At 46.4% G+C, this 22,087-nt stretch overlaps 1 protein-coding gene across 1 annotated transcript in view; it reads right to left on the bottom strand.

The window, feature by feature from the left end:
• Nucleotides 1-22,087, bottom strand: part of PPIL2 (peptidylprolyl isomerase like 2) — a 61,838-nt gene that overhangs the window by 10,050 nt on the left and 29,701 nt on the right. The window contains exons 11-16 of the mRNA XM_033174586.1: nt 19,969-20,044; nt 18,788-18,897; nt 11,000-11,089; nt 9,685-9,718; nt 594-711; nt 73-129 (exon numbers count right to left, since the gene is read on the bottom strand). Of these exons, the coding sequence (XP_033030477.1) occupies nt 73-129; nt 594-711; nt 9,685-9,718; nt 11,000-11,089; nt 18,788-18,897; nt 19,969-20,044 (485 nt within the window). The remainder of the gene's footprint in view (nt 1-72; nt 130-593; nt 712-9,684; nt 9,719-10,999; nt 11,090-18,787; nt 18,898-19,968; nt 20,045-22,087) is intronic.

Below are 22,087 nucleotides of genomic sequence, written 5' to 3'. Positions count from 1 at the left end.
ACCAGCTATTCATCTGCTGCCCAAGTACATAGGAAAACATGGCGTATGTTGCAATGAACTTGCTTCTTTTACCTTCCAAACACTGTGTGCTTCTTGTCCAGGTATGCACAGGATCGGAATGTGATGAAGCTGGAGAGAGGGAAAAATAGACAGACCTTACAAACCTGCCATAGAACACATCAAACACATAAACCCTGGAGAATTTCAAAGACAGAAGCAAGATGGCAAAGATTTAGGGGAGGGGTTCCCCATCCTGGTGATGTTGGACTACAATTCCCATCAGCCCCAGGCAGCGTGGTTAATGGGTCGTGGATGATGGGAGTTGTAGTCCAACAACATATGGGAAAACGAAAGATTCCCCACAAGGATTCTACCTTTCCATTAACAGCCTTTCGGGTTGCTTGCCGAAAAATCAGAATAGCGCAAAGGGCAAACAAGTGGATTGAAAGCAGTAAGAGGATCGCGTAAGCCTTAAAAACAGGGAAAAGAGGCTGTGAAGGGTGAAATTGTTAGGCCCAGCCCCAAGCTTATCACAGAATTCCACATGCTCCTTAAATGGGTTTGAGGTAAAGAAGAGCCAAGCGAATACTCACAACTGGGACTTGTTGTTGTTGGGTCCGGTATTAGCCATGCTGAGGACGCCACGCCCTGTGTGGGACAGGTTGGGCTTGAACTCATCTTTGAAAGGCTTCCCCCAATATGACTCTCCCCCTGAAACAAACATTATTATTATTATTGTAAGTGCACATCTGGTCACGCCAGTCCCAAACACACAGGCACAAGATATGTCAAAATGCCACAAAGAAAGGTGGCGCCATACCGAGACAAACCGCTGGTCCATCTAGCTCAGCACTGACTCTCCCCAGCAAAACCCGCCTGGCAACTTTGCTGACACCAGGTTAGAGACTTATTTTCTTCACCATGGGCTTTTGCTATTGTTTTGTTACAAACAATTCCCGCAGCTGTTATGAGGGATTGTTTCGTAAGACGGGTGGCTGTCCCGAGCACATCCAGCCCAGTGAGGACAAGCTCTTTGGAAGTGTATTTCTTTATTGGCAAAGCACTCGGTTACACCAGCTCCTCAGGTGACAAGGCTACACACGCCACCCCTGCTAACCAGCTGCCAAGGTGATCTACCTCTGCAGTCCTGCGCTCCAATCCAGACAGTTGAAGCAACAGCGTGACCAGGCCACTTTCAGCTTACTAAAAACCCTTTGTCTGAGGCGGTCTGTGCATACTCTCAACGACTCCTGCTAGTCCCATCGCTTCAAGTCCTGCCTTGTACATAGAGACTGCGGAGGAGTAGGACAGGAGAGATTCTGAAGGCATGACTCTCCCAGGGACCATGGCAGCCTCTTCTACCTCTGAGATTCCCTGCAACTCTTCTCCCGCCTCCTTTCTGCCCCCCTGTCTCACGCTGCCTGTTCTCTTCCCCTTGGGTCCCCACTTCCACCGTCCCCACAGCACCTGCCTCATGGGTGGCATAGAACCCCACAAATTGTCAGCCCCTTCCCCATGATTGTCCTTGTGCTCCCCTGTCTGCACATACTCTCCCCTGCCTGCATGTTCCTCAACCTCTTCGGACTCCGGTCCATCCCAGACATTGGTGCCATTCTGATAACATAAGGATCGGCCAGAGCCGGCCCAGTCATTAGGCAAGGTGAGACTGATGCTTCAGGCAGAAGAAGTCTCATAGGTGCCACATTCACAGGTGTGTCCCCCCCGCCTTCCAGCGGCAAGAGAAATGCCAGCAATGTTGGGCAAGGTTCAGTCCAAAGCAGGACACACCACCCGTGGGAAACGTTTCTTGGAGGGTAAGCTCATTTTTTTATGCATACAAGTGGGAGCGGTGGGATGCTGCAGCACTGAGTGCTTTGGGGTCAACGTCCCATCCAGCAGTGCCTTCTTCCAGGACACTCCATTCCTCCTTCCACCAGCACTGTATTTTTCACTCCATAAGACGCACCAAGTTTTTAGAGGAGGAAAGGGGGAAAGCCCCCTTTGAGGATCAGCTCAAAGTTGTGCAGCTTCTTTTGCAAAGGGGGAAAAGCCTTGTTTGGGGGGGATCAACTCACAGTTGTGCAGCTTCTTTTGCAAAGAGGAAAAGCCCAATTTTTATGGGGTTCAACTCAGTTCTGCAGCTTCTTTAGGAAAGGAAAGGGAGCTGTTTCTACAGTTTTCAGACAGATAATCTAATCAGCCAGCCACATGTCATTGGGGAAACAAACAGCCTCCTCTGCAGAACATTCAGCAAGGGAGGCCAGGGCAAGGGGGCGGGGCAGAAAGAGAGCCTTATCTCTCTCCCGATCGCTTGCTGATCAGTTGTTCAGCGGCTTCCTTTCAACACCCTCTACTCTCTTTGTAAAAAACAAAAAACAAAAAACACACAATCTGCTTTTGGCCCCTGGGCAATTCGGTTCCAGGGACCACCATTCACTCCACAAGATGCACAGACATTTCCCCATACTTTTTAGGAGGGAAAAAGAGTCTAGGCTTAAAGTGGGTTTGCCACCAAAGTTTTAAAGATTCAATCCATAAAATGGGGGATTTAAAAATATTGCTTATCTGAAGCAAATGTCCACTTGTTTCCTTAAAGAGATTCAGGCAGAAGGGACTTTCTGAGTTGGAGTTACCCTAGTGTTTTGAGTTGCAGGGAAATCTGGTAAAAAGCGTTTGCTGAGTTGCTAGGAGGGAAAAGGTGCGTCTTATGGAATGAAAAATACGGTAAGTGTCGGCATTCCACGGCCAGTGAGGATGTTCAGTAGTCAATGAGCAGTTTGTGTTCCCCCCGCCCTTCTACCGATTATAAATGAGAACTTCTGCAAACCTTCCCCATGCCTATAAATGCCTCTCTCGTTTGTGGATGGTGGCTGTTTGGGCTACATAAAGCAGAACGGGCTAGTCTGCCACCCTCCGCGTTACATTGCTGGACCAATTCTCAGCAGCTCTGCACAACCAGTCATCTGGGGTGATCAGAGCTGCAGTCCAACAACATCCAGAGAGCCACAGGGTAGCTAGTCCTAAAACAAAAGACAGGCACCTGGGAGAATGAGCTTCCTATCTGCCTTGTTGGATTCCACTGGGATCACTGAAGCTTCTGCTCAAAAGGTGGCCATTATCCATCTCACAGAACCCTCACGAGGTATATGTAGGTGTTTCCAAAATTCTCCAACCCCTGAAGGAGGAGCAAACTCCCTCAGATTCACGTAGGACTTGCAAAGCTGCAATATTTGAGTCCTCTAAGGAGCTGTCCCCCCCCTCTTTGAGCAGAGACAAAAGAGAACCTCAGGTTGAGTGCATGCAGCTCATCTGCTTTGGGCTCCTCACTTTCATGTTATTTATGACAGATGTGACATTTTCATTTTCCTCCAGGACTATTCCTAATCGGGAGAGAACATTCTGAGATGAGTCATTCCCAGAGTTATACAGTCGATTTCTCCCCCCACTTTGCATCATTACCAGAAACAAAACACCAGAAAACACATCTGCAACAAGCAGAGAAGAAGGTGGCTTGGCTTGCAGAACAACCTTAATGATCCTCTGGAGGAATCGCATCACTGGCGGAACAGCCGCTTCCCAAAGCCTCTGCTGTACTTGGGAGGCTTTTGGCACACGTAGGATACAAAGTGAGCAGGGGAGAAGAATCCAAGGGAAGGGATAAGGAGAGGCAGACCAGAAGCTACTGGCAATGGAGTCTGCTCCATTGGGGAAACGGGGCTCAGCCCCGTCCACCTCTGTATCGTTCCCTTCCAATCCTTCTTTTACTTAGGGGGTGGCAGAAGCTGCCTGCTTCCTCTTTAGCCTCAGTATTGCTTTTGTGAAGTACTTTCTTTCCAGGGAAAATAGTGCCGGTACTCACCAGGAAGCAGGGGGCGTGGCCAGTGCACGGGGAGGGGAGGGGCCTAATGCCAAGGCTGGGCGGTGAGGGTGGGTCAGCTGCCTGATGCTCCCTTGCCCACCTACCAGGGCACTGCCGCCCAGGCGAAGAGGCCTCCCTTGCTTGGCTTTGGGAAGGAGGCAGCAGGGCATTCCGAAGCTGGGCAAATGCTTGCTGGGCTCGGGGAAGGAGGGACAATGCTCTGACGGGGTCCGATAGCACCCCCCGCCTCCTCCCCTTCAAAAAGACGGTGGTACTGCGTACTGTTGGGTGCCGCCGGAAAACAGCGCAGCTTTTGCAGGACTTAACAAGGAGGAGGAGGAAGAGGAAGAGGAGGAGGATGGAGACAAAACTAGAGTTAGCCAGCCTTGCCTATCGTCGGCTCTGACTCCCGTCCACTGTTGGGCTCCCTATCTTCCCCCCAGCAGGTTCAATGGACACCAGCCACCACTCGCTCTGCTCCCCACATACCCCAGGTTATCAACTTCATACCCACTTACAAATCATGCATACAAATCCAATGCAGATACAGATTAGGATAAAGATCTCCACTTAAAAGGGTTGCTGAGAAAAGACGGTCTTCAGTTAAGTGCCAAAAGACAATAGAGACGGTGCTTATAGTTGCACAGGGCAAGTGCTGCCACACTTGGACTCCAATATTGTATGGAACAGACCTACTGGTAAGACGGCATTTATCCATTTAACAAAATTTATACTCCGCTTGATTGCAGAAAACCTCAAAGTGGTCTACGAAGCATTCATTGGATGCTTTTGAAGCTCTCGTGGTGCATTTTTAGTGTTTGGTGCAAGAACTGCAAGCTCAGGTGTGGATTTGTTCCTGTATACACAGGTCACCCCGGAATATGGTGCTTGGGGTGCAGTGTCTAATTCTGATCGCCTGTACTGCCATTTTGAGACTGTCCTTAGCTGGTGAACGATGGGGTGCTAGTAAAAACTGAAAATCCTAGGTAGTTGTTGTGTTGGTCTACAGCGGGTGGGGGGTGGGGAATCCAAAATCCACTTTAGACCACCACCGCCACCTTTATTTGGACACCCCCCCCCCCAAAAAAATATTTTTTTTGCAAAGAGCAAGGGCTTCATGTTCTCTCTTGGAAAGTAGGCTGCAGAATAAGGAAGGAGACAAAACAAGCTGCTGGCTACCTCAGCCCATGGCAGAATACCCAACCCACTGCTTTGTGTACCCAGTTAATTAAGAATTAAAAATATGAGAGGTGGTGACGGCTAATGGAGACAATTAAGTGAGTTGGGAGTTGATTGGAAGGGTGATGTGTGTGAAGAGGAACTGCTCTGGAGAAGAGCCATAACTCAGAGGTAGAGCATCCCTAAGTAGGAATGTCCCCTGCCCAATAACCTGGCAAACCACAGTCAGCCAGTGAGTACATGTGGAACTAGATGAATCGATGGTTTGACTCAGTACAAGGCAGTTTCCTGTGTTGATTTGGGTAGCCTTTTCCCATCTGGGCTGGGAGAGTGGAGTGCTGACTGACTCCAGCTACAAAAACTGAGGCTGTTGAACAGATTCTTGGGCTGGAGTATTGTTTATGGGGAGTTGAGAGAGCTTGTTGCTGTTATTGATATTATTGCTGTATCTTTAGTCTTAGATCTTATGATTTACGTGGAAATTGTTTACATTTGGTTGTGTACGTTTTGATGTGTTTTATTTACTGTTTATGACTTCTGCTATGTTTGTAGTTATGTAAATCTTGTCATGTTGTAAGCCGCCTTGAGCATAGTTTCAACTATGGAAAGGCGGCATACAAATAAAACGATGATGATGATGACAGCAAATAATTTATTTGGGAGGTATTTGGATGGGGAGTCTATTGGCTTGTATTTTGTGGAATTTAAATTCTAGACACACTTTCTCAATTTTAATCTATACTTACAAATTAGCAAATGCAATATTATTATTTTAAAAACACAAATTCATACAAGCTTGTGTCCTCTTTCTCAATGGCGCACATTCTCTGCTTTGGTGTGATGCCTAAGCGGGCACCCGAGATAGCCTGGTCGCCACACAGTGGCCCTTCCCAGCCTTGCTTGAGGATTGGCATGGCAGTTAAACCCATTTAATACAATGCAGAAGGAGCTTCGGGGCAAATCCTCCCTAGTTTCTGGAAATGGAAGTCTCTGAGCTTTCATCTCTCTCCCTCTCTGTGAAACAGGGAGCACAGTGCACATTACAGCAAATCCTTAAGACCGATTACTGCAAGGAATTTCAAATGCCACATGACTTGTTAAGATAAAGGAAAATTTCTAGTCTGGCTGCAATGTAAATCAGGCTTGCCTCAGGACCGAAATACTGAATTAGATTAAGAGGAAAGTAACATTCTGATTGCTTCTTCTAAGCACGCACCTGAAGCTTCCCTCTTAAGCAGCTGCATAGAGTAAATGGAATCTTAAATAGCTACATACCGTTAAGAGAACTAAAAAGAGTATATTGAGCCTGAATGCCACTTATTCCACAATTGGCAACGTAACCACTCCAGTTCTTTAATACTCTTGGTTGTTAATTTTAAATATTCTATCTACTACATTCCAAAGGCTTAGAATGCATAACATCTGCTTGAACACGCCCTCCCCAAACGTATTGTTGGCCTCCATCTGTCTTGAGAGACAATGTCGTGCGGGGGGGGGGGGCGGGTTAAGTCAAACTGCTAAGTGATTTCCCTAGGATGCAAGCCTGGGCAGTGTGTATGGAGGTCTTGGGCTGCCCAGAGAACAAGAGCCCACTCTCAACCTCGCTGATGTGGCCCAAAGGAAAGCAGAGCAATACATTTGGCACCAGCTTGGCTGCAGGAGTTGCCGGAAGGATGCAGACAAGGTGCCATCCAACCATTTTAGGGACTCCAGTCCAGATTTGCGTAGAGGTTTACTCCTTATACAGTGGTACCTCCGGTTACGAACTTAATCCTTTCCGGAGGTCCGTTCTTTAGCCGAAACTGCTCATAACATGAGGCGTGCTTTCGCTAATGGCGCCTCCCGCTGCTGCCGTGCTGCTGGCACACGACTTCCACTCGCATCCCGGGGCAAAGTTTGCAACAAGGGGCATCTATTTCTGGGTTAGCAGAGTTCATAACCTGCAGTGTTTGCAAGGAGGACGGTACGTAACACGAGGTTCCACTGCATGTATTTAATCCGCAACTAAAAGCACACTAAATTAAAGTTATAAGTTCTTTAAACTTTAAAAGAGTGTCTTGCATAGTTTTTAAAGGGGGCAGGGCAGGGCGGGGAGAGAACGAAAGGGTCAAATGACCCACGGCTGTCTTCCGCATACTCTGCAAATGGGAACTACAGTCTAATTTCCCACACTTTCAACAAGTGTCTCGGTCTCTGCTTCTGCTATCTGATAACCGCAGCAATAACTGAAACCCGATCCTTCAGGGATATTGTAGCGCGCGGGGGGGGGGATTAGGGAGGTTGGTAACCTTTGCGCAATCACAGGTACAGGATCCATGGAAGCACAGAGCAGCCTTTCCTGCACCAGTCAAGAGAGTTTGCTCTCTTTGTGCCTGTGATTTAGCCACACGGTTCAGAAGCGTGCAATAAGAGTGACTCCCCCTAATTCACTCTGAATGACGGTGGCTGCTGGGATGAGCTCCTTTCCGGAATCGCTTAAGCGGCAGCTTCGCAAAAGTTGGCACAAGCTCCGAGGGAGGGAGCTCTGAGGCCCGCTGAGCCATCAGGCGTACTCAAGTCGAATTCGAGGGAAGCGAGCGGAGATGGAAGCAAGATGGAAACGTTTGAGAAAGCTTGCCCTCAGTGTGAAGATAACTTATGCTCTTCTTTTTAAACAAAAGAATCAAGTAAAGTCCCCTTCTGGGCGTTTTATTGGCACTTGCAGTTCAGCCCCCCCCCCGGCAATTCCTACTACGAGGATTACAATTTCCCCCTCAGATGGTACTTGTGTCACGGCCCCAAACCAGGGGCCAAACATTTAAAGCACTATGACACCACTTCAAAAAGTCATGGCTTCCCCCAGAAAATTCTGGGGGTTATAATTGGTTAAGGCTGCTGTACCAGAGGTACAATTCCCATAGCGGTTTAAAATTCAACCCCTTTCCACAGAGAACTATGAAGCCACAACTGTTTAAAGTGGTGCCGCAGTGCTTTGTGTGTGCAATGTGAATGAGGCCCAGGAATCCCAGGATCTCAGACTTGTACAGCTGGAAGGAGCCACGAAGGTCATCCAGTGCAAACTTTCATCCAACTTTCATCCAATGTGGGGCTCGAACCCATGAGCCTGGGATTAAAAGTCTCATGCTCTACTGACTGAGCTATCCAGCCTCATATGCAGTGTGCCACTCTAAATGTAGCCTCAGGCTGGGGACTGATCTACCACCAGCTCCTTCCCACATGGATCTGTTGGCACCAGAGCCTGCATCTGAATCCCTAGGAGACACTTCAGCCAGCAGACTCCGACTGGACCGCAGACCCTTGGCGGGGGGAAAGGACTGAGAGCTTGACCACATGATGGGTTTTAAAAGACACGTCAGAAAGCACCTGATCCAAAGAGGTGAGTGGGGAGGTTGAATTTCGCCCACAGGTTCCCCAAGCTAGTGAACTAATCAGACAAGTCTTCAGCTTGCTTTATTACCTGCCCTGCAAATGTTTGGGTTGGACTAGATGGCCCTTGGGGGTCCCTTCCAACCCTATAGTTCTCTGAACTGCTATCTGCGAAAGAGCTGTGGGTGACCTGAAAGCATGCAAAGCATCTAGCAAGTCTAACAAAACAGATATTTCATGGCTGTTGCTCAGATGCCTCCAAGAGATAGGACAGGTCAGCTAGGTTCGGGAGAGTGCCCTTGAGAACAGTTCCCCACTTCATTCGCGGGGCATCTGCCTTTGTCTTATACTGTTCTTGACCGCCTTTCAAGGTGTCCACACCAGCCAAGAAAGCAAGGGCAGATCAGGGGGTGGGCAGGAAGGTGGGGGAGGGGGAGTATATGAGGAACAAGAAAACTTTTGTTCTTAACTTCACGAAGCGATTGAGGGACTAATAGCAAGATTGAACTTGGATGGAACCGGCCATTCTTGAGCCAGGAGCAATTCCACAAACATCTCTTTCATTCGGAACATAACGAAGGCCTTGCTTGAAGCCAAGGCATCTCTCTCCGCCCCCACCCCCCACCCCCATTCTGCAGTTCTCAAAATGACCTACTCTGGAGTGGGCTTGGGGGGAGGCAAAACAGCTAATGCACAGCAAACAATTTAAGAACCGCAGACAGTTTGGGTAAGGTCTGTGGCTCAGAGAGCTGCTGCCAGTCAGTGTTGGCGGTGCTGAGCTAGAAAGACCAATGATGTATCTCAGTATTTCATTCAACAATAGTTCAAGGAGTGTGAATCATTACAATTAACCTGAAAACAAATCACATTTCCATTTCCTAAAATCCTAGAGGAAACAAGCTTTTACATTCTATAATGTAACCACTTGGGTTGTCAATAAAACAAAGGGCCATCAAGGAATTCCAATTAGTCCCGTTCAGCTTAATGCTTCCGTTCCAATAACCGAAAAATTCACCAAGCACACGCATCCTACCAATTTGCTTTACATTAAATATTCTATCATAAATACCCTTTCATAAATGGTGCGCATAAAAATATAAACAGTACACCGAGCCTGAATTAAGGTTGCTGCACCCTGAAGTGTCGACTGTAAACAGAAGGGATAAGCATGCAGCCTGTTGCAATCACTGGCTGAAGGGGTTTCCAGCTTTAAAAGATGGAATTTGTTGCAAATCATGAGCGACCCAACTGCAGATAAGGAATCAACCCAGCTTGCTTACCTGTTCCTGTTCCCGTTGGATCCCCTCCTTGGATCTGTGGAATCAAAAGATATGGAAGATTTAGGGTGGGAAGAGGTGGGGAGAAAGGATACAGATGGAATAATTGGGTGCCAAGGAGGTTTTATCGTGTTTTTAATACAGTGGTACCTCGGAAGTTGAACATAATCTGTTTCGGAAGGACGTTCGACCTCCGAAATGTCCGCTTTCCAAGGCGTGGCTTCTGATTGGTTCTTGCAAATTGGAAGAGCCAATTGGAAGCCACTTGTCTGCCGCATCGGATGTTCGGCTTCCGAGAAACGTTCAAAAACCGGAACACATACTTCCAGGTTTTCGACATTCGGGAGCCGAAACGTTCGGCAATGGAAACGATCCAAAACCAAGGTTTAACTGTGTTCTGTTGGGAGCCACCCAGAGTGGCTGGGGAAGGCCAACCAGATGGGCAGGGCACAAATAATAAATATTACTACTACTACTACTACTATTATTATTACTATACTATCAAGTCTCCTCTCTTGTCTTCGCTCTAGTTATCCCCACAACAGAACTGACGGACAACATGTGGGTTGTGTGGAGCTGATGAATATGCAGTGGCAATTTCATGTGATTATTGCTATATCTATATACCACCATTCTTCCAAGGCAGGCATGTTTGGGACTACAATTCCCATCATCCCTGACCACTGGTCCTGTTCGCTAGGGATGATGGGAATTGTAGTCCCAAACATCTGGAGGGCTGGAGTTTGCCTATGCCTGCTCCAGGGAGCTCAAGGTGACAGACATTGTTCTCTTCTTCTCCATTTCATCCTTGCAGAAACCCTGTGAGGTAGGTTAGGCTGAGAGATAGAGATTGGCCCGAGGTGAGCCCAGCAAGTGGAGATTTGAAACCTGGTCTTTGGGGTCCTGGTCTGGCACTCTAAGCACCAAGCCCCTTAGAGTCTGGCCTTTCATATCGCCCAGTGAAACCGAGTTTCAAATGTCACAAGCCATGGAGTCTGAATGAAAACTGAGCGATGACAACATTCTTCCTTTCTGAGTGCTTGGAAACGGCTGATGACAGCCTGACTTATTCAACGCAGGTTGCTAGGCAATCAGATGTTGCTCTTACTCCAGAAAAGCAACCTTGTTCTCAAGGAATATTCTCTTTCTATTAACGTCAGCCTTATTTTTTTGTCTGTGGCAAATTCTAATCTAGAAGGAGATTTGGAAAAAAAAAACACAAAACACATACAAAAACCTCCTGACACAACTATAGTTCTCTGCTTTGGTCATAAAACACTGGAGATAAAAAGCTCTCTCCCCCACTCTCAATACTCACCACAAAATTACGAATTGATCTGTGAAAAATAGTCCCATCGTAGTAATTTTTCTTGCACAGTTTAATGAAGTTTTCACAGGTTTTCGGGGTCTGGGGAAAAAAAACCCATTAGGCAGTTGTAATTAAAGAATGTCTTTCACACAGTCAAAACAACGATTATGTGTTTCCATTCTTCTTTTTTAACGCCCATTGTATCACACACACAATGACGCATTACCTGGCTGGAATTGTTCCGGTCTAATTTACCAAGCAAAACAGTATTTCTACGCAGGTCTCAACGTATTCCCCCCCCCCCCCAATATTGCAGCCTATTTCCCACCAAACTAGCGCTATCATGTCCCTGTTTTTTATTCCCTCCTGCCAGTTTTCTATTTTACCGTTTCAACAGCAATTTCTTTTAGGACAAAGTTGTACTAAACCTAGGCGAACTGCAATTCAGATGAACTCGTGAACTGCACCTGATTTTTTCCCTCCTGGAACTTTAAGAACCAAAGACAAGTCCTGCTGGGTCAGACCAAATGCCCACCTAGTACATTAATCTGTTCTCAAAGTAGTCTCTACTAGACGCCTCTGGGAATCCCCTAAGCAGGACGTTGAGTGCAATAGCACCCTACTTCCTGATCTTCCACAGCAATAGAATTCAGAGGCATAGTACCTCTGATCTTGCTAAATTCAATAGGCCTGTAGGAAAAAGAGGCAATCTTTCAAATATTTGTATGGCAGTAGATTTGAGGCAGACAAAGTACCAGCACACAACTATGTAATTCTCTACCACAAGATGTAGCGATGGCCACCCGCTTGGGTGGCTTTTAAAAAATTACAGAAATTCACAGAGGATATCAATGGCTGCTGGTCTTTATGGCTGTATCATTTCCTCCAGGATCAGAATACAAGTCACTGGGGAACAACAACAGAAGATGGGCAATTGGGCTTCCTGGAGGGATCCAACTGGCTACAGTGGGAAACGCATCTCTGGATCCGCCAGGCCTCTGGTCTGATCCAGCAGGGGATTCTTTGTACATTCTTATGAGCACAACTAACAGTCTAACTGGATGACTCTGTTTTTAAGTGCTGAATGATGGCATAGTTGGAAGGGCAGATAAAGCAAGTATGTTCATTTTTGTCTGTGAATCAAAAAGAGAATAAGCAGCTTTTAGCAATAGTTGGTGCACAGCCTGCGATTTTATTTTTTTTAAAAGGAGCAACACAGTTGGGGCAATAAACACATTTTGCAATGACTCTCTTAAAAAGCAAGGGGGGGGGAGGAATGAAATTAGCTCGAAGCCAAAGTGCCTGTGAGAATATAAAGTCCCACTTCAGCATTCTAGAAACCAATAACAAAACCTACCAGAGGTTGATAAGAGACAAATTGCTTCTTTACTTTGGAAGTATTTTGTGGGCTGCAGCTTGGTAAATGAGGACAACCACTTCCCTGCAATTTCCCCCCTTCCTCCTGTAAAAAGCCATCAGTGCGTTCCCATGGCCACTGCGTGCATCGTGCAAGGCAGACAATGCTCCGGCAAGCAAGTGGTTTCTTAGCAACCTTATCAGAACGAAGCGCTGTTAGAAACCAGCCCAGGTTTCTTTTCCCTGTTGGAAAGAGAAGCCAATTTCATCCTTCCAGCAGGTAAAGAAGTGACATCTTCATTCCTTAATAACGTAACAATCTTATGCTCTGAATCTTTCCTTTGCTTTCATTCAAAGCAACAGCAAAAACAACCCAGCTGTCACTATATAATTGGACCCCAATGAGAGGGTCCATAAGGAAGGAGGCAGTTTTTTTTGGGGGGGGGGGTCTGAGTCATTTAGGACTTTAAAGGTGCTATGACAAAAACCTTGAATGAGGCCCACAAATGAACTGAGAGCTGTTTTAAAATGGGTTTGGCATGAGATCTAAACGGAACCCCAGCCAGTAATCTGGTCGCTGCCTTTTGAACCAACTGAAGTTTTTGAAGTCACCTTCAAGGGCACCCCATAAAAAAGTGCATTGCAATAATCCAGTCTGGGAATTACCAGAGCATGGAGTACTGTGGCCAAATCATCTCTGTCCAAGAGGGGTCATAACTGGTTGAATTCAGGAGCACCCCCAAGCTGTGAAACTGCTCCTTTCACTGCAACCCCACCCAGTGGCTCCTAGCGATGGTGTCTATGTCCTACCTCCACTGAATGCCACTCGCTGGAAATCACAGGTGAGGAGAGTGCTGCTGCACTCAAGACCTGTCTACAGGCTTCCTGTAGGCATCTGGTTGGCCACTGTGAGAACAGAACGCTGGACTAGATGGGCCTTTGGCCTGATCCTGCTGCATGGGTTTTCTTATGTTCTTGTATACCATCTTTCTAAACCTCTAACTACTAATATCCTAGCTATTTCTCACTTATACAGTGGTACCTTGCTAGACGAATGCCTCGCTAGACGAAAAACTCGCTAGACGAAAGGCATTCGTTAGCGAAAGGCTGACTCGCAAGACGAATTTTCCTATGGGCTTGCCTTGCAAGACGAAAAAATTCCACGATTCCCCCCCCCCCCCGTCAAACCACTCTTCCCCCGTTGGTGCGTCGCAAGACGAAATTTTCGCTATAAGACAGCACTCACAGAACGAATTAATTTCGTCTTGCGAGGCACCACTGTAACGTCATGCTCAAGCAATGACATCTGAATCTTTAGGTATGAATCAAGACAAGCAAATGTACCTTACTGATGCGCCAACCAGGGATATCCTGTTCTTATATCAATGACATTTATTTTCCACATTTTATTAATAAAGTAATATCTTAGCTTCTAATACCAACAGATGCCGATATGAAGCCATGATAATCAGCCCACCTGTAAGTCTTTATTCCAGCTACCTTTAATCAACCAACCAACCAACCAACCAACCAATAAACTAATTATAGACTGTAGCCTCATAAAAATACAGCTGTGTGGCATGCAACATGATAAACAGCAACACTGCAATAAAATCAACAAAAGCATCAATCAATAAAGACTGATTGGCAATAATGAAACCCGCATTTCAAAGGTCTATTTGAATACACAGTTTTCAGAAGGGGTCGAAAAACAGGCAGGGATAATTCCTGTTAAACCTCTACTGGCAGGGGCTTCCACATGGCAGGCCTGCCACGCTACAGAGGAACGGTCTGGAACATGGAGTTTAGGTTCCATCTAGGTCTACTAAATACTTACCTGTAGAAGAGCAGGGCAAAACATCTCCCTGATGTGCTGGTTTTTTTGTTTGTGCAAAGGTTTCTTTTTTAAAAAAAGTAAATGGGAGCGTTAAAAAAAAAAAGACACCCCCCACACCTGCTGGTTGAAGTGGTACAGTCAATTCTTGCCACCCTGGTATTCTACTATCATTCTACTGCGCATGTACAGGCCAGGAGTGGTTACAGGTGGGTAGCCGTGTTGGTCTGCCATAGTCAAAACAAAATCAAAAATTCTTTCCAGTAGCACCTTAGAGACCAACTGAGTTTGTTCTTGGTATGAGCTTTCGTGTGCATGCACACTTCTTCAGATACCAGGAGTGCTTCATCAACTCTCAGGGGTCAAAAGAGAGTGCTATGCTCACACCTGTGTTATCATATCGCCACCATCATCAACACTGTGATAGATTTTTACATCTGTTGGATTTCAAATTGCTTTAAGCTGCTTTGGGAGCCAATCTTAACAGAAAAGCATGCGCAAATAAATTAAACAGACAAGCCTTGCTCGCAGCCAGGAGGCCACGGCTTGAGCCAGACAAAATCCATGTATTCGCAGACATGCCAAGTCTACTGATTTTAGCATTTTCGCAAGCCGACTACTGACGTGCCTGCCTTTCTGCAGCCCTGCTGCTTTTTTATCGGTTGCCGGGGCTTTCAAAGGCAGAATGTGCCAGCAGTTCAGTCATTAGACCAAGAGCTTTGTTAGCGCTGTGCGCCTTGGGGGCACTCTCCCCACCCCCTCACTTTCTCCAAGGGGATATTTTCAATCAATTCTGCCCAGCCAGCTGTCAGATACTGTGAGATACTGCAAAACCTTTGGATGTCAAAGATGGGAGGGGGGTGCTTCAGGACTGGGGGGGGGGGGCGGCTTTCGGCTCTACCCAGTCACTGCTCTTCTTCTGTTAGTTACAAGCGGAATTGGAACTGACACTTGGCTGACGTGCCTCGTATTCTGCTCAGTCAGGGTTCCCCAAACTTCTGAGTTCATTGACCCCTTGATGAGCTTATAAAAGTTACCATCAACCCCAACCTGAATTCTTAGGATGCTGTTGGACTTCAGCCCCCATCAGTCCCAGTCAGCATGGCGACTGGAGGGCAATGCCTGGAGGGCCACAGGCTCCGCTTCCCTGACATTAAGGGCTCACACTTGCTTTACAAGTAGGGGTCAGAAACCTCCTCCTGAGCGCCACATTCCCTTCTGGGTATAACCTTTTGGGAGAGCAGGAACACGCCAGTGGGCAGTGCCAGAAACAAAAGAGGGCACAGCCATGGATGCAAATTTTTGACTCGAGTTTCTACATACAATACTCTCACACAGTGTTAGAAACTCAAGAAATATAAGCTAGGAGCCCAAATGGCTCCTTAAACCAAGACTACAGTCACAAAAACTGTAATATCCAGTTGCCACTTTGGGGGCAAGGCAGCTCCAAAGTCTTATTTTTCAAATGATTGTCCAGATAAAATACAGACGATAAAATTCTACAGGATGTGGTATTAGCGTGTACAAACAGTCAAGATCCAACGATCTCCAGATGGTTGCAAGTGGTCAAAAGCCAGGTGCCTAATGTGCTTGGCATTGACTAATTTTGAACACTGCTCGCACACCCCTTTCGATCCTCCATCTAGGCAAACAAAGGGCATGGTCAGAGTGGAAGGACCCATTCCAGCCAAGAAAATATACTCCAGGAGGGCACAAAGTCAGGCCAGTAGGGAGTGTGCGGCCTGGGTAAAGCCCTGAGGGCCACACAGGGAGACTTGGAGGGCCACATTTGAGCTTCAGGTTTGAGGTTTGCCACCCCTCCTTTGAGTGCTCACTGTAAAACAGAACGTTTTTTTCACACCCACGAGCTGTGTCTGCTTCTCTCAACTGTCCTATTTTCTCCTCCCCCCGAGATGCTCCATTGCCCCCAAAAAGATATCCTTCAGCAACACCTAACACTTCTTGGCTCATGAATACTTCACAAGTACAGGCCAGGCTCTTCTGTGTAGGCAAAAGGCTGCTTAAAATCTGGCCAGATTTCAACACTATAAAGGCGTGATAACAAGGCCAATAAAAGCTCTCAAGAATGCCATCCTGGAGGACTCTCTGTACAATGACAGCAAGGGGATGGACTTGCTTCCCAGGAAATTTAGACCACCACCAGCTCTGCCAAGGACAGAAGCAACAGTGACCAGAGAACCAGTACCACGCCAATCCCTCAACTTACGTGCATTTGACTCGCACGATTTAAGAGTAACCCTTGAAACCAACCCCCTGTGTAAGATGACTGTACAGTTGTACCTCGGAAGTCGAACGGAATCTGTTCTGGAAGTCCATTCGACTTCCAAAACGTTCGGAAACCAAGGCGTGGCTTCCAATTGGCTGCAGGAAGATCATGCGGCCAATCGGAAGCCGCATCAGATGTTCAGGTTCCAAAGAACGTTCAAAAACCAGAACACTCACTTCCAGGTTTGTTGCGTTCGGGAGCCAAAATGTTCAAGTCACAAGGCGTGCGTCAACCAAGGTACAACTGTATCTGCATTGTGAAACCCAGCTAAATAAATGAGGCCCCACCCACACTACACATTTAAAGCAGTATCAAACCACTTTAAACATTCATGGCTCCCCCCAAATAATCCTGTGAAACAGTTTGTTACGGGTGCTGAGGGTCTTGAGGAGGCTCCTCCCGCTGCCAAACTCACAGAGTTACACTTCTCAGAGTGGTTTAACAGCCTTGCCCTCTTCTCAGGGAACTCTGGGAACTGTAGATCTGAGAGGGGAATGGCGGCCTCCCGACAACTCTCAGCACCCTTAACAAACGACACTGTTTGAGGGGGAAGCCATGTCTTTTCAAAGCAGTATGATGCTGCTTTAAATGCATAGTGCAGATGGTGCCTTACTCAAAACATAGACTGTTCATTCTGGTGCTGTTCCAAATAACTAATACCCTAGTATCCTTTGGCTTTCATCCTCTGCTTACAATGTGACTCAGCAAATAAAGAGAAAAACAGGTCAGCATTAAAAACACTTGATGAAAGCTCCTGAGAACCACCCCAGCACAATGTGGTTCCAAAATGTTTGCATCACCCTGCCACATAGCTGACAATTCATCACGTGCTGAGTCGATACCACACAGGCCACCTGCCACTTGCATCCATCTGGGAGAAAAGCACATAGATGGGTGGCTGGTGAAAAAACTACCCCCAAACCTCTTTGCTGCTCCCACCCATTTTTCCCTGGGGAGGCCCTTCTAGAAACCCATTGAATATTACCACTCTCCCCACTGCTGTTTAACAGTGGTTCTACTGTATTATAATTCCATCGGCCTTTTAAATATTTCTTTTGTTTTTCGTTTTTTGGACTACTTAAATTATAATGAGTTTTTTCAGTGTAAATAATGGCAGGCAGATTCCCCCATTAGGCCCACTTCCATTCCCTTTTTAAAGTCTTCCTGAGTTCTCATCGCAGGTTAAGGCAGCCAGTAAATGGTAAAAAATGTTCTGGAGCACACCCAGATGATTCATCTTTAATTTGTATTTGATTTTTATGCATAAACTAAAAAAAAAAAAAAGCAGAAATTAACCCCCCAAGAAAACCTCTCTCTCTCTCTATGTGTACACACACACATACACACACACGGATATACAAACACTGTATGTACATATATACAAATATACACAATTATATCTCCAATGGTACGTAATCATAATTCATTCATTCCAAATTTCCAAGCAAACTTCAGGAGGCTGTCAAAGAAGGCCTGCACTGGTAGCCTATATAATAAAACCCCACCATGTAGCCTGAAAAAGTTGCCATTAACATACGGTAATTTGGATAGCAAACCCTATAGATCAGAGGAGGGAACCTTTTCGCCTTGGCAGGTCAGATCTGCCTTGTGGGCCAAATTTAACAGATGGGTGGTGTTGGAATGATGCCAGGTGACTGGGTGCTCTCAAGTCCTGGAGGATTTATAAAGATCCCGGAGCAATGTCTTAAAACTGCTGAGGCTTTGTCTCTAATGCCCACCACCTGACGGGCAGCAGTCTCAGCCTGCTTTCCCTTGCCAATTCACAGTTGGGAGTGCACTTTAAGGCTGCCAATTGTGCACTGGCAGGCATGTCTCTCTACTCGCCCAACACTAGATGAGCCTCTGGCCTGATCCAGCAGGTTTTTCTCATGTTCTTAAGACATCACATACAATGTAGGGCAGGTGGGTGAGGTTTGGGAGTAATGTCCTCATGGGCTAAATTTGTCTCACAGGCCCAAAGTTCCCCACCTATGGTGTAAATCAGTGTTTCCCAAACTTGGGTCTCCAGCAGCTTACAGACTACAATTCCCATCATCCCTGACTGCGGGTCTTGCTAGCTGTGGATGATGGGAGTTGTAGTCCAAAAAAACAAACAAAAACAAAACAAACCACAGATGGAGATCCAAGTTTGGGAAACACTGGTGTAAGTCTGATATCCTTCTCTGTTCATTTACAAATGCAAAACCTTGATAACGCAGCAATGAAAAGCAATGGCACAGCCCATTTTATTATTAGTCATTTTTACCAGTCTGTGACAGTGTAATAGCATTTGTGATGGCATAATCGAACAGCCACGTACCATGTCGCAGTGCAACTCCAGGTTGAGATCCCCTTTGTTGGTGTGAAGCCGCACGTAGCCCTTCTTCTTCTTCAAGTACTGGTATCGCACCACGTCGTCATCAATGGCAGCTGCTCGCCGAAGCAAAGGGTGAAATTATTAGCACTTGTTAAATGTGTCTCAGTCATCGGTGACGATAAAAATGAGCAAGACACAACCTGCTACAGGGAACATCTTCACCCTCCACCTTTCAAAGGTCACTTGAAATTTGTCCGGCTCCCCTGTGCTTCTGGAGGCCAAGCAATGTGACTTGCATTCAGAAGGGTCAGATAACCTTCCACGTGAAACGTCATTGTCGCCCGCTAAAATTAAGGGAATTAAGGCGCAGCTTGCCATGCATATTAAACGGCAGGCTTTAACAGTGTTTTCAGAACAACTCGTCCTTTTATCATCTCCCCAATGACCTATGAAACTTTCCCCCCAGGCAGTATTACATTAAAAAAGAGGTAATAGAATCATAGAATTGTGGAGTTGGAAGGGACCCCAAGGGTCATCCATACCAACCCCTGCAATGCAGGAATCGCGACTAAAGCATCTGTGACAGATGGCCATCCATCCTCTGCTTAAAAACCAAGGAATCAAGAGTCCACAGTCTCCCAAGGGGAAACATTCCCCTGTCGAACAGCTCTTACTGTCAGGAAGTTCTTCCTGAAGTTTAGTCAGAATCTTCTTCCTAGGAACTTGAAGCCATTGGTTCAAGTCTTACCCTTCAGAGCAGGTGAAAACAAGCTTGTTCTCCCACGGGACAGCCTTTGAGATATTTGAAGATAGCTATCATATCTCCTCTGTCTCTCCTCTTTTCCAAGCTGAACATATGCAGCTCCTTCAACCTTTCCTCATAAGGCTCGGTTTCTAGGTCATTTGAGGAACTTTTAGAAGAGGCAGCGGCAGCCCTACAATGTACCTTCTGCCTGGTGATATTATTTTTAAACTGGAAACCGAACATGGGGTTTTCTACATGCAAAGCACGTGATTTGCTTTGGCACTAACATTGCGCCTTCATTTGCAGCTGCTTGTAGGGTTTTTCTACAAGAGGTGCGGGTTGTGTAGAGGGATGCCTACCCCCCCCCCGCTACCTTGCCACAATGGGAAAAGGGTGGGAGAGAGAAGAGGACAAGCCCCGCACCCCTGCATGATGATACCTGCTTCGTGCATCGTTTCAGGTGCCATGGCGGTGGACGTGAACGAGGCACTCACTCTGCCTGTGGAATAGTGAGCCTGTTAAAACAAACAAAATTACGTAATTCAAGATGCTTTTGTCTGGCCTTCCTTTTCAAAACAAAGACAGCTAACAATCACATGTGCGGTGATACACAATCTTCTCACCTGCCCACACAGAATAATAATTTTAAAATTGCAAATGTTTAGCATATACAGTGGTACCTTGGTTCTCAAATGCCTTGGTACTCAAAAAACTTGGAACCAAACACTGCAAACCCAGAAGTAAGTGTTCTGGTTTGTGAACTTTTTTTGGAAGCCAAATTGTGCTCTGTTTTGAGTGTTATGTTTCCATTTTGAGCGTTACACTGGGGTCTGCCTGTTTTTGCTATTTATTTTGGGTTTTTGTGGCTCTTTTTTGTGACTGTGTGGAACCCACTTCAGCTACTGGCTGACTGATTGTGAGACTGCAGTACATTGTTTGTTGCTTTCATTTTATGGATCAATGGTCTCATTAGATAGGAAAATTCATGTTAAATTGCTGTTTCAGGGGTTGTTTTTAAAAGTCTGGAACGACTTAATCCATTTTGCATTACTTTCTATGGGAAAGCGCACCTCGGTTTTGGAACGCTTTGGTTTTGGAACGGACTTCCAGAACGGATTAAGTTCGAGAACCAAGGCACCACTGTACCAACAAACGTGTAAAACAATACATAAAAAATACACCGCAAGAATTAATTTCGCTATTGGGGAAGGGCGTCATTCATCATTTAAAATCAACACATTGCCCCTCCAAACCCATTTCTGCTAAGCTGGGCAAAGGGAGCAGGATGTTGCAGTGACAGATGGTTGGTGCAAATCTACTACAGGCAGCGACCGATTTGTACAGGGGTTACCTTCTGGACTCCCATGCACATCAGCGGGGCCCTTTTTTGTGATGTTCTCGGGTCACTTCCAGGTTTGGCGTGATGCTTGTCTGCGCAGTTGCACACATATAGGACAAGCTTAAAATGGTTGCTGCCTGTACTTGCATTTTAGGATTATTATATACAGGGTTGCTCATGCAGCACACTTTGGGTTGTGCGACAAAACTCCCCCTTCCTTTTCCCTGCACACCCTCAAAATCTGCTCCAGAGGGTTGGGAGACGGTCCAGAGCAGACTTTTTTGGGGGTGCAGGGAATGTGTGTGATCCTATACAACAGGGGTGGCCAACTCCCAAGAGACTGCGATCTACTCACAGTTAAAAACTGGCAGTGATTTTTTGGGGTTCAGGTCAAAGTTGTTGAGTTTTTTCAAGGAGGAGGTAAAATGTTGAGCTTTTTTTAGGGGAGCCACAGTTGTTCGGCTTCTTTGGGGGGAGCCAATGATCTACCAGTGATCTACTGCAGATGTCCAGTGATCTACCGGTAGATCACGATCTACCTGTTTGACATGCCTGCTATACAAGAATTACTGCAGACCGGCATTATTTATTTTCAGGCTGCAATAATATAATCAGCAACACCTGGGTGCACCATCAACCCACGGAATCTGCATTCCAGACCGGGAGAAAAACCAGGACCCCATCGCTGTGAAGCAATAACATAACGGCAATCCTGTGCCACAACACTTCCCACCGTAAACCAAGAACCTTTTGATCCTCTAGATGTCTTTTGAGCTGCAGTTGTGTAACTGAGCTGAAATTCTAATTACTTTTACGGGCAATTCTCATGACTGTCTAATGCAGCCCTTTTGTGCATGTGCAGCCCTCTTGCACATGGGAGGAATAGTGATGTTAAAACAGGCATTGGCAAACTCCGGCCCTCCAGATGTTTGGGACTACGATTCCCATCATCCCTAGCTAACAGGACCAGTGGTCAGGGATGATGGGAATTGTAGTGCCAAACACTTGGAGGGCCGGAGTTTGCCTATGCCTGTGTTAAATTCTCGAGAGTAATCTTTTGGAGAATATTCTGAAGGAATATTCTCGATTAATGAGGTGTGTACATTTAAAGCAGCTGTGTAGATGACAGAGAATTTAGAGTTTGTGGAGAATATTCTCCGGAGAATTTTCTAGCAGAGAATATTCTCTGGAGAATATTCTCACCTCACATCACTAGGGA

The sequence above is a fragment of the Lacerta agilis genome, chromosome 17 (genome assembly GCF_009819535.1).
Source record: "Lacerta agilis isolate rLacAgi1 chromosome 17, rLacAgi1.pri, whole genome shotgun sequence".
Classification (NCBI taxonomy): domain Eukaryota; kingdom Metazoa; phylum Chordata; class Lepidosauria; order Squamata; family Lacertidae; genus Lacerta; species Lacerta agilis.
The sequence above is the reverse complement of the archived record's forward strand: the minus strand, read 5'-3'. Positions and strand labels throughout refer to the sequence as shown.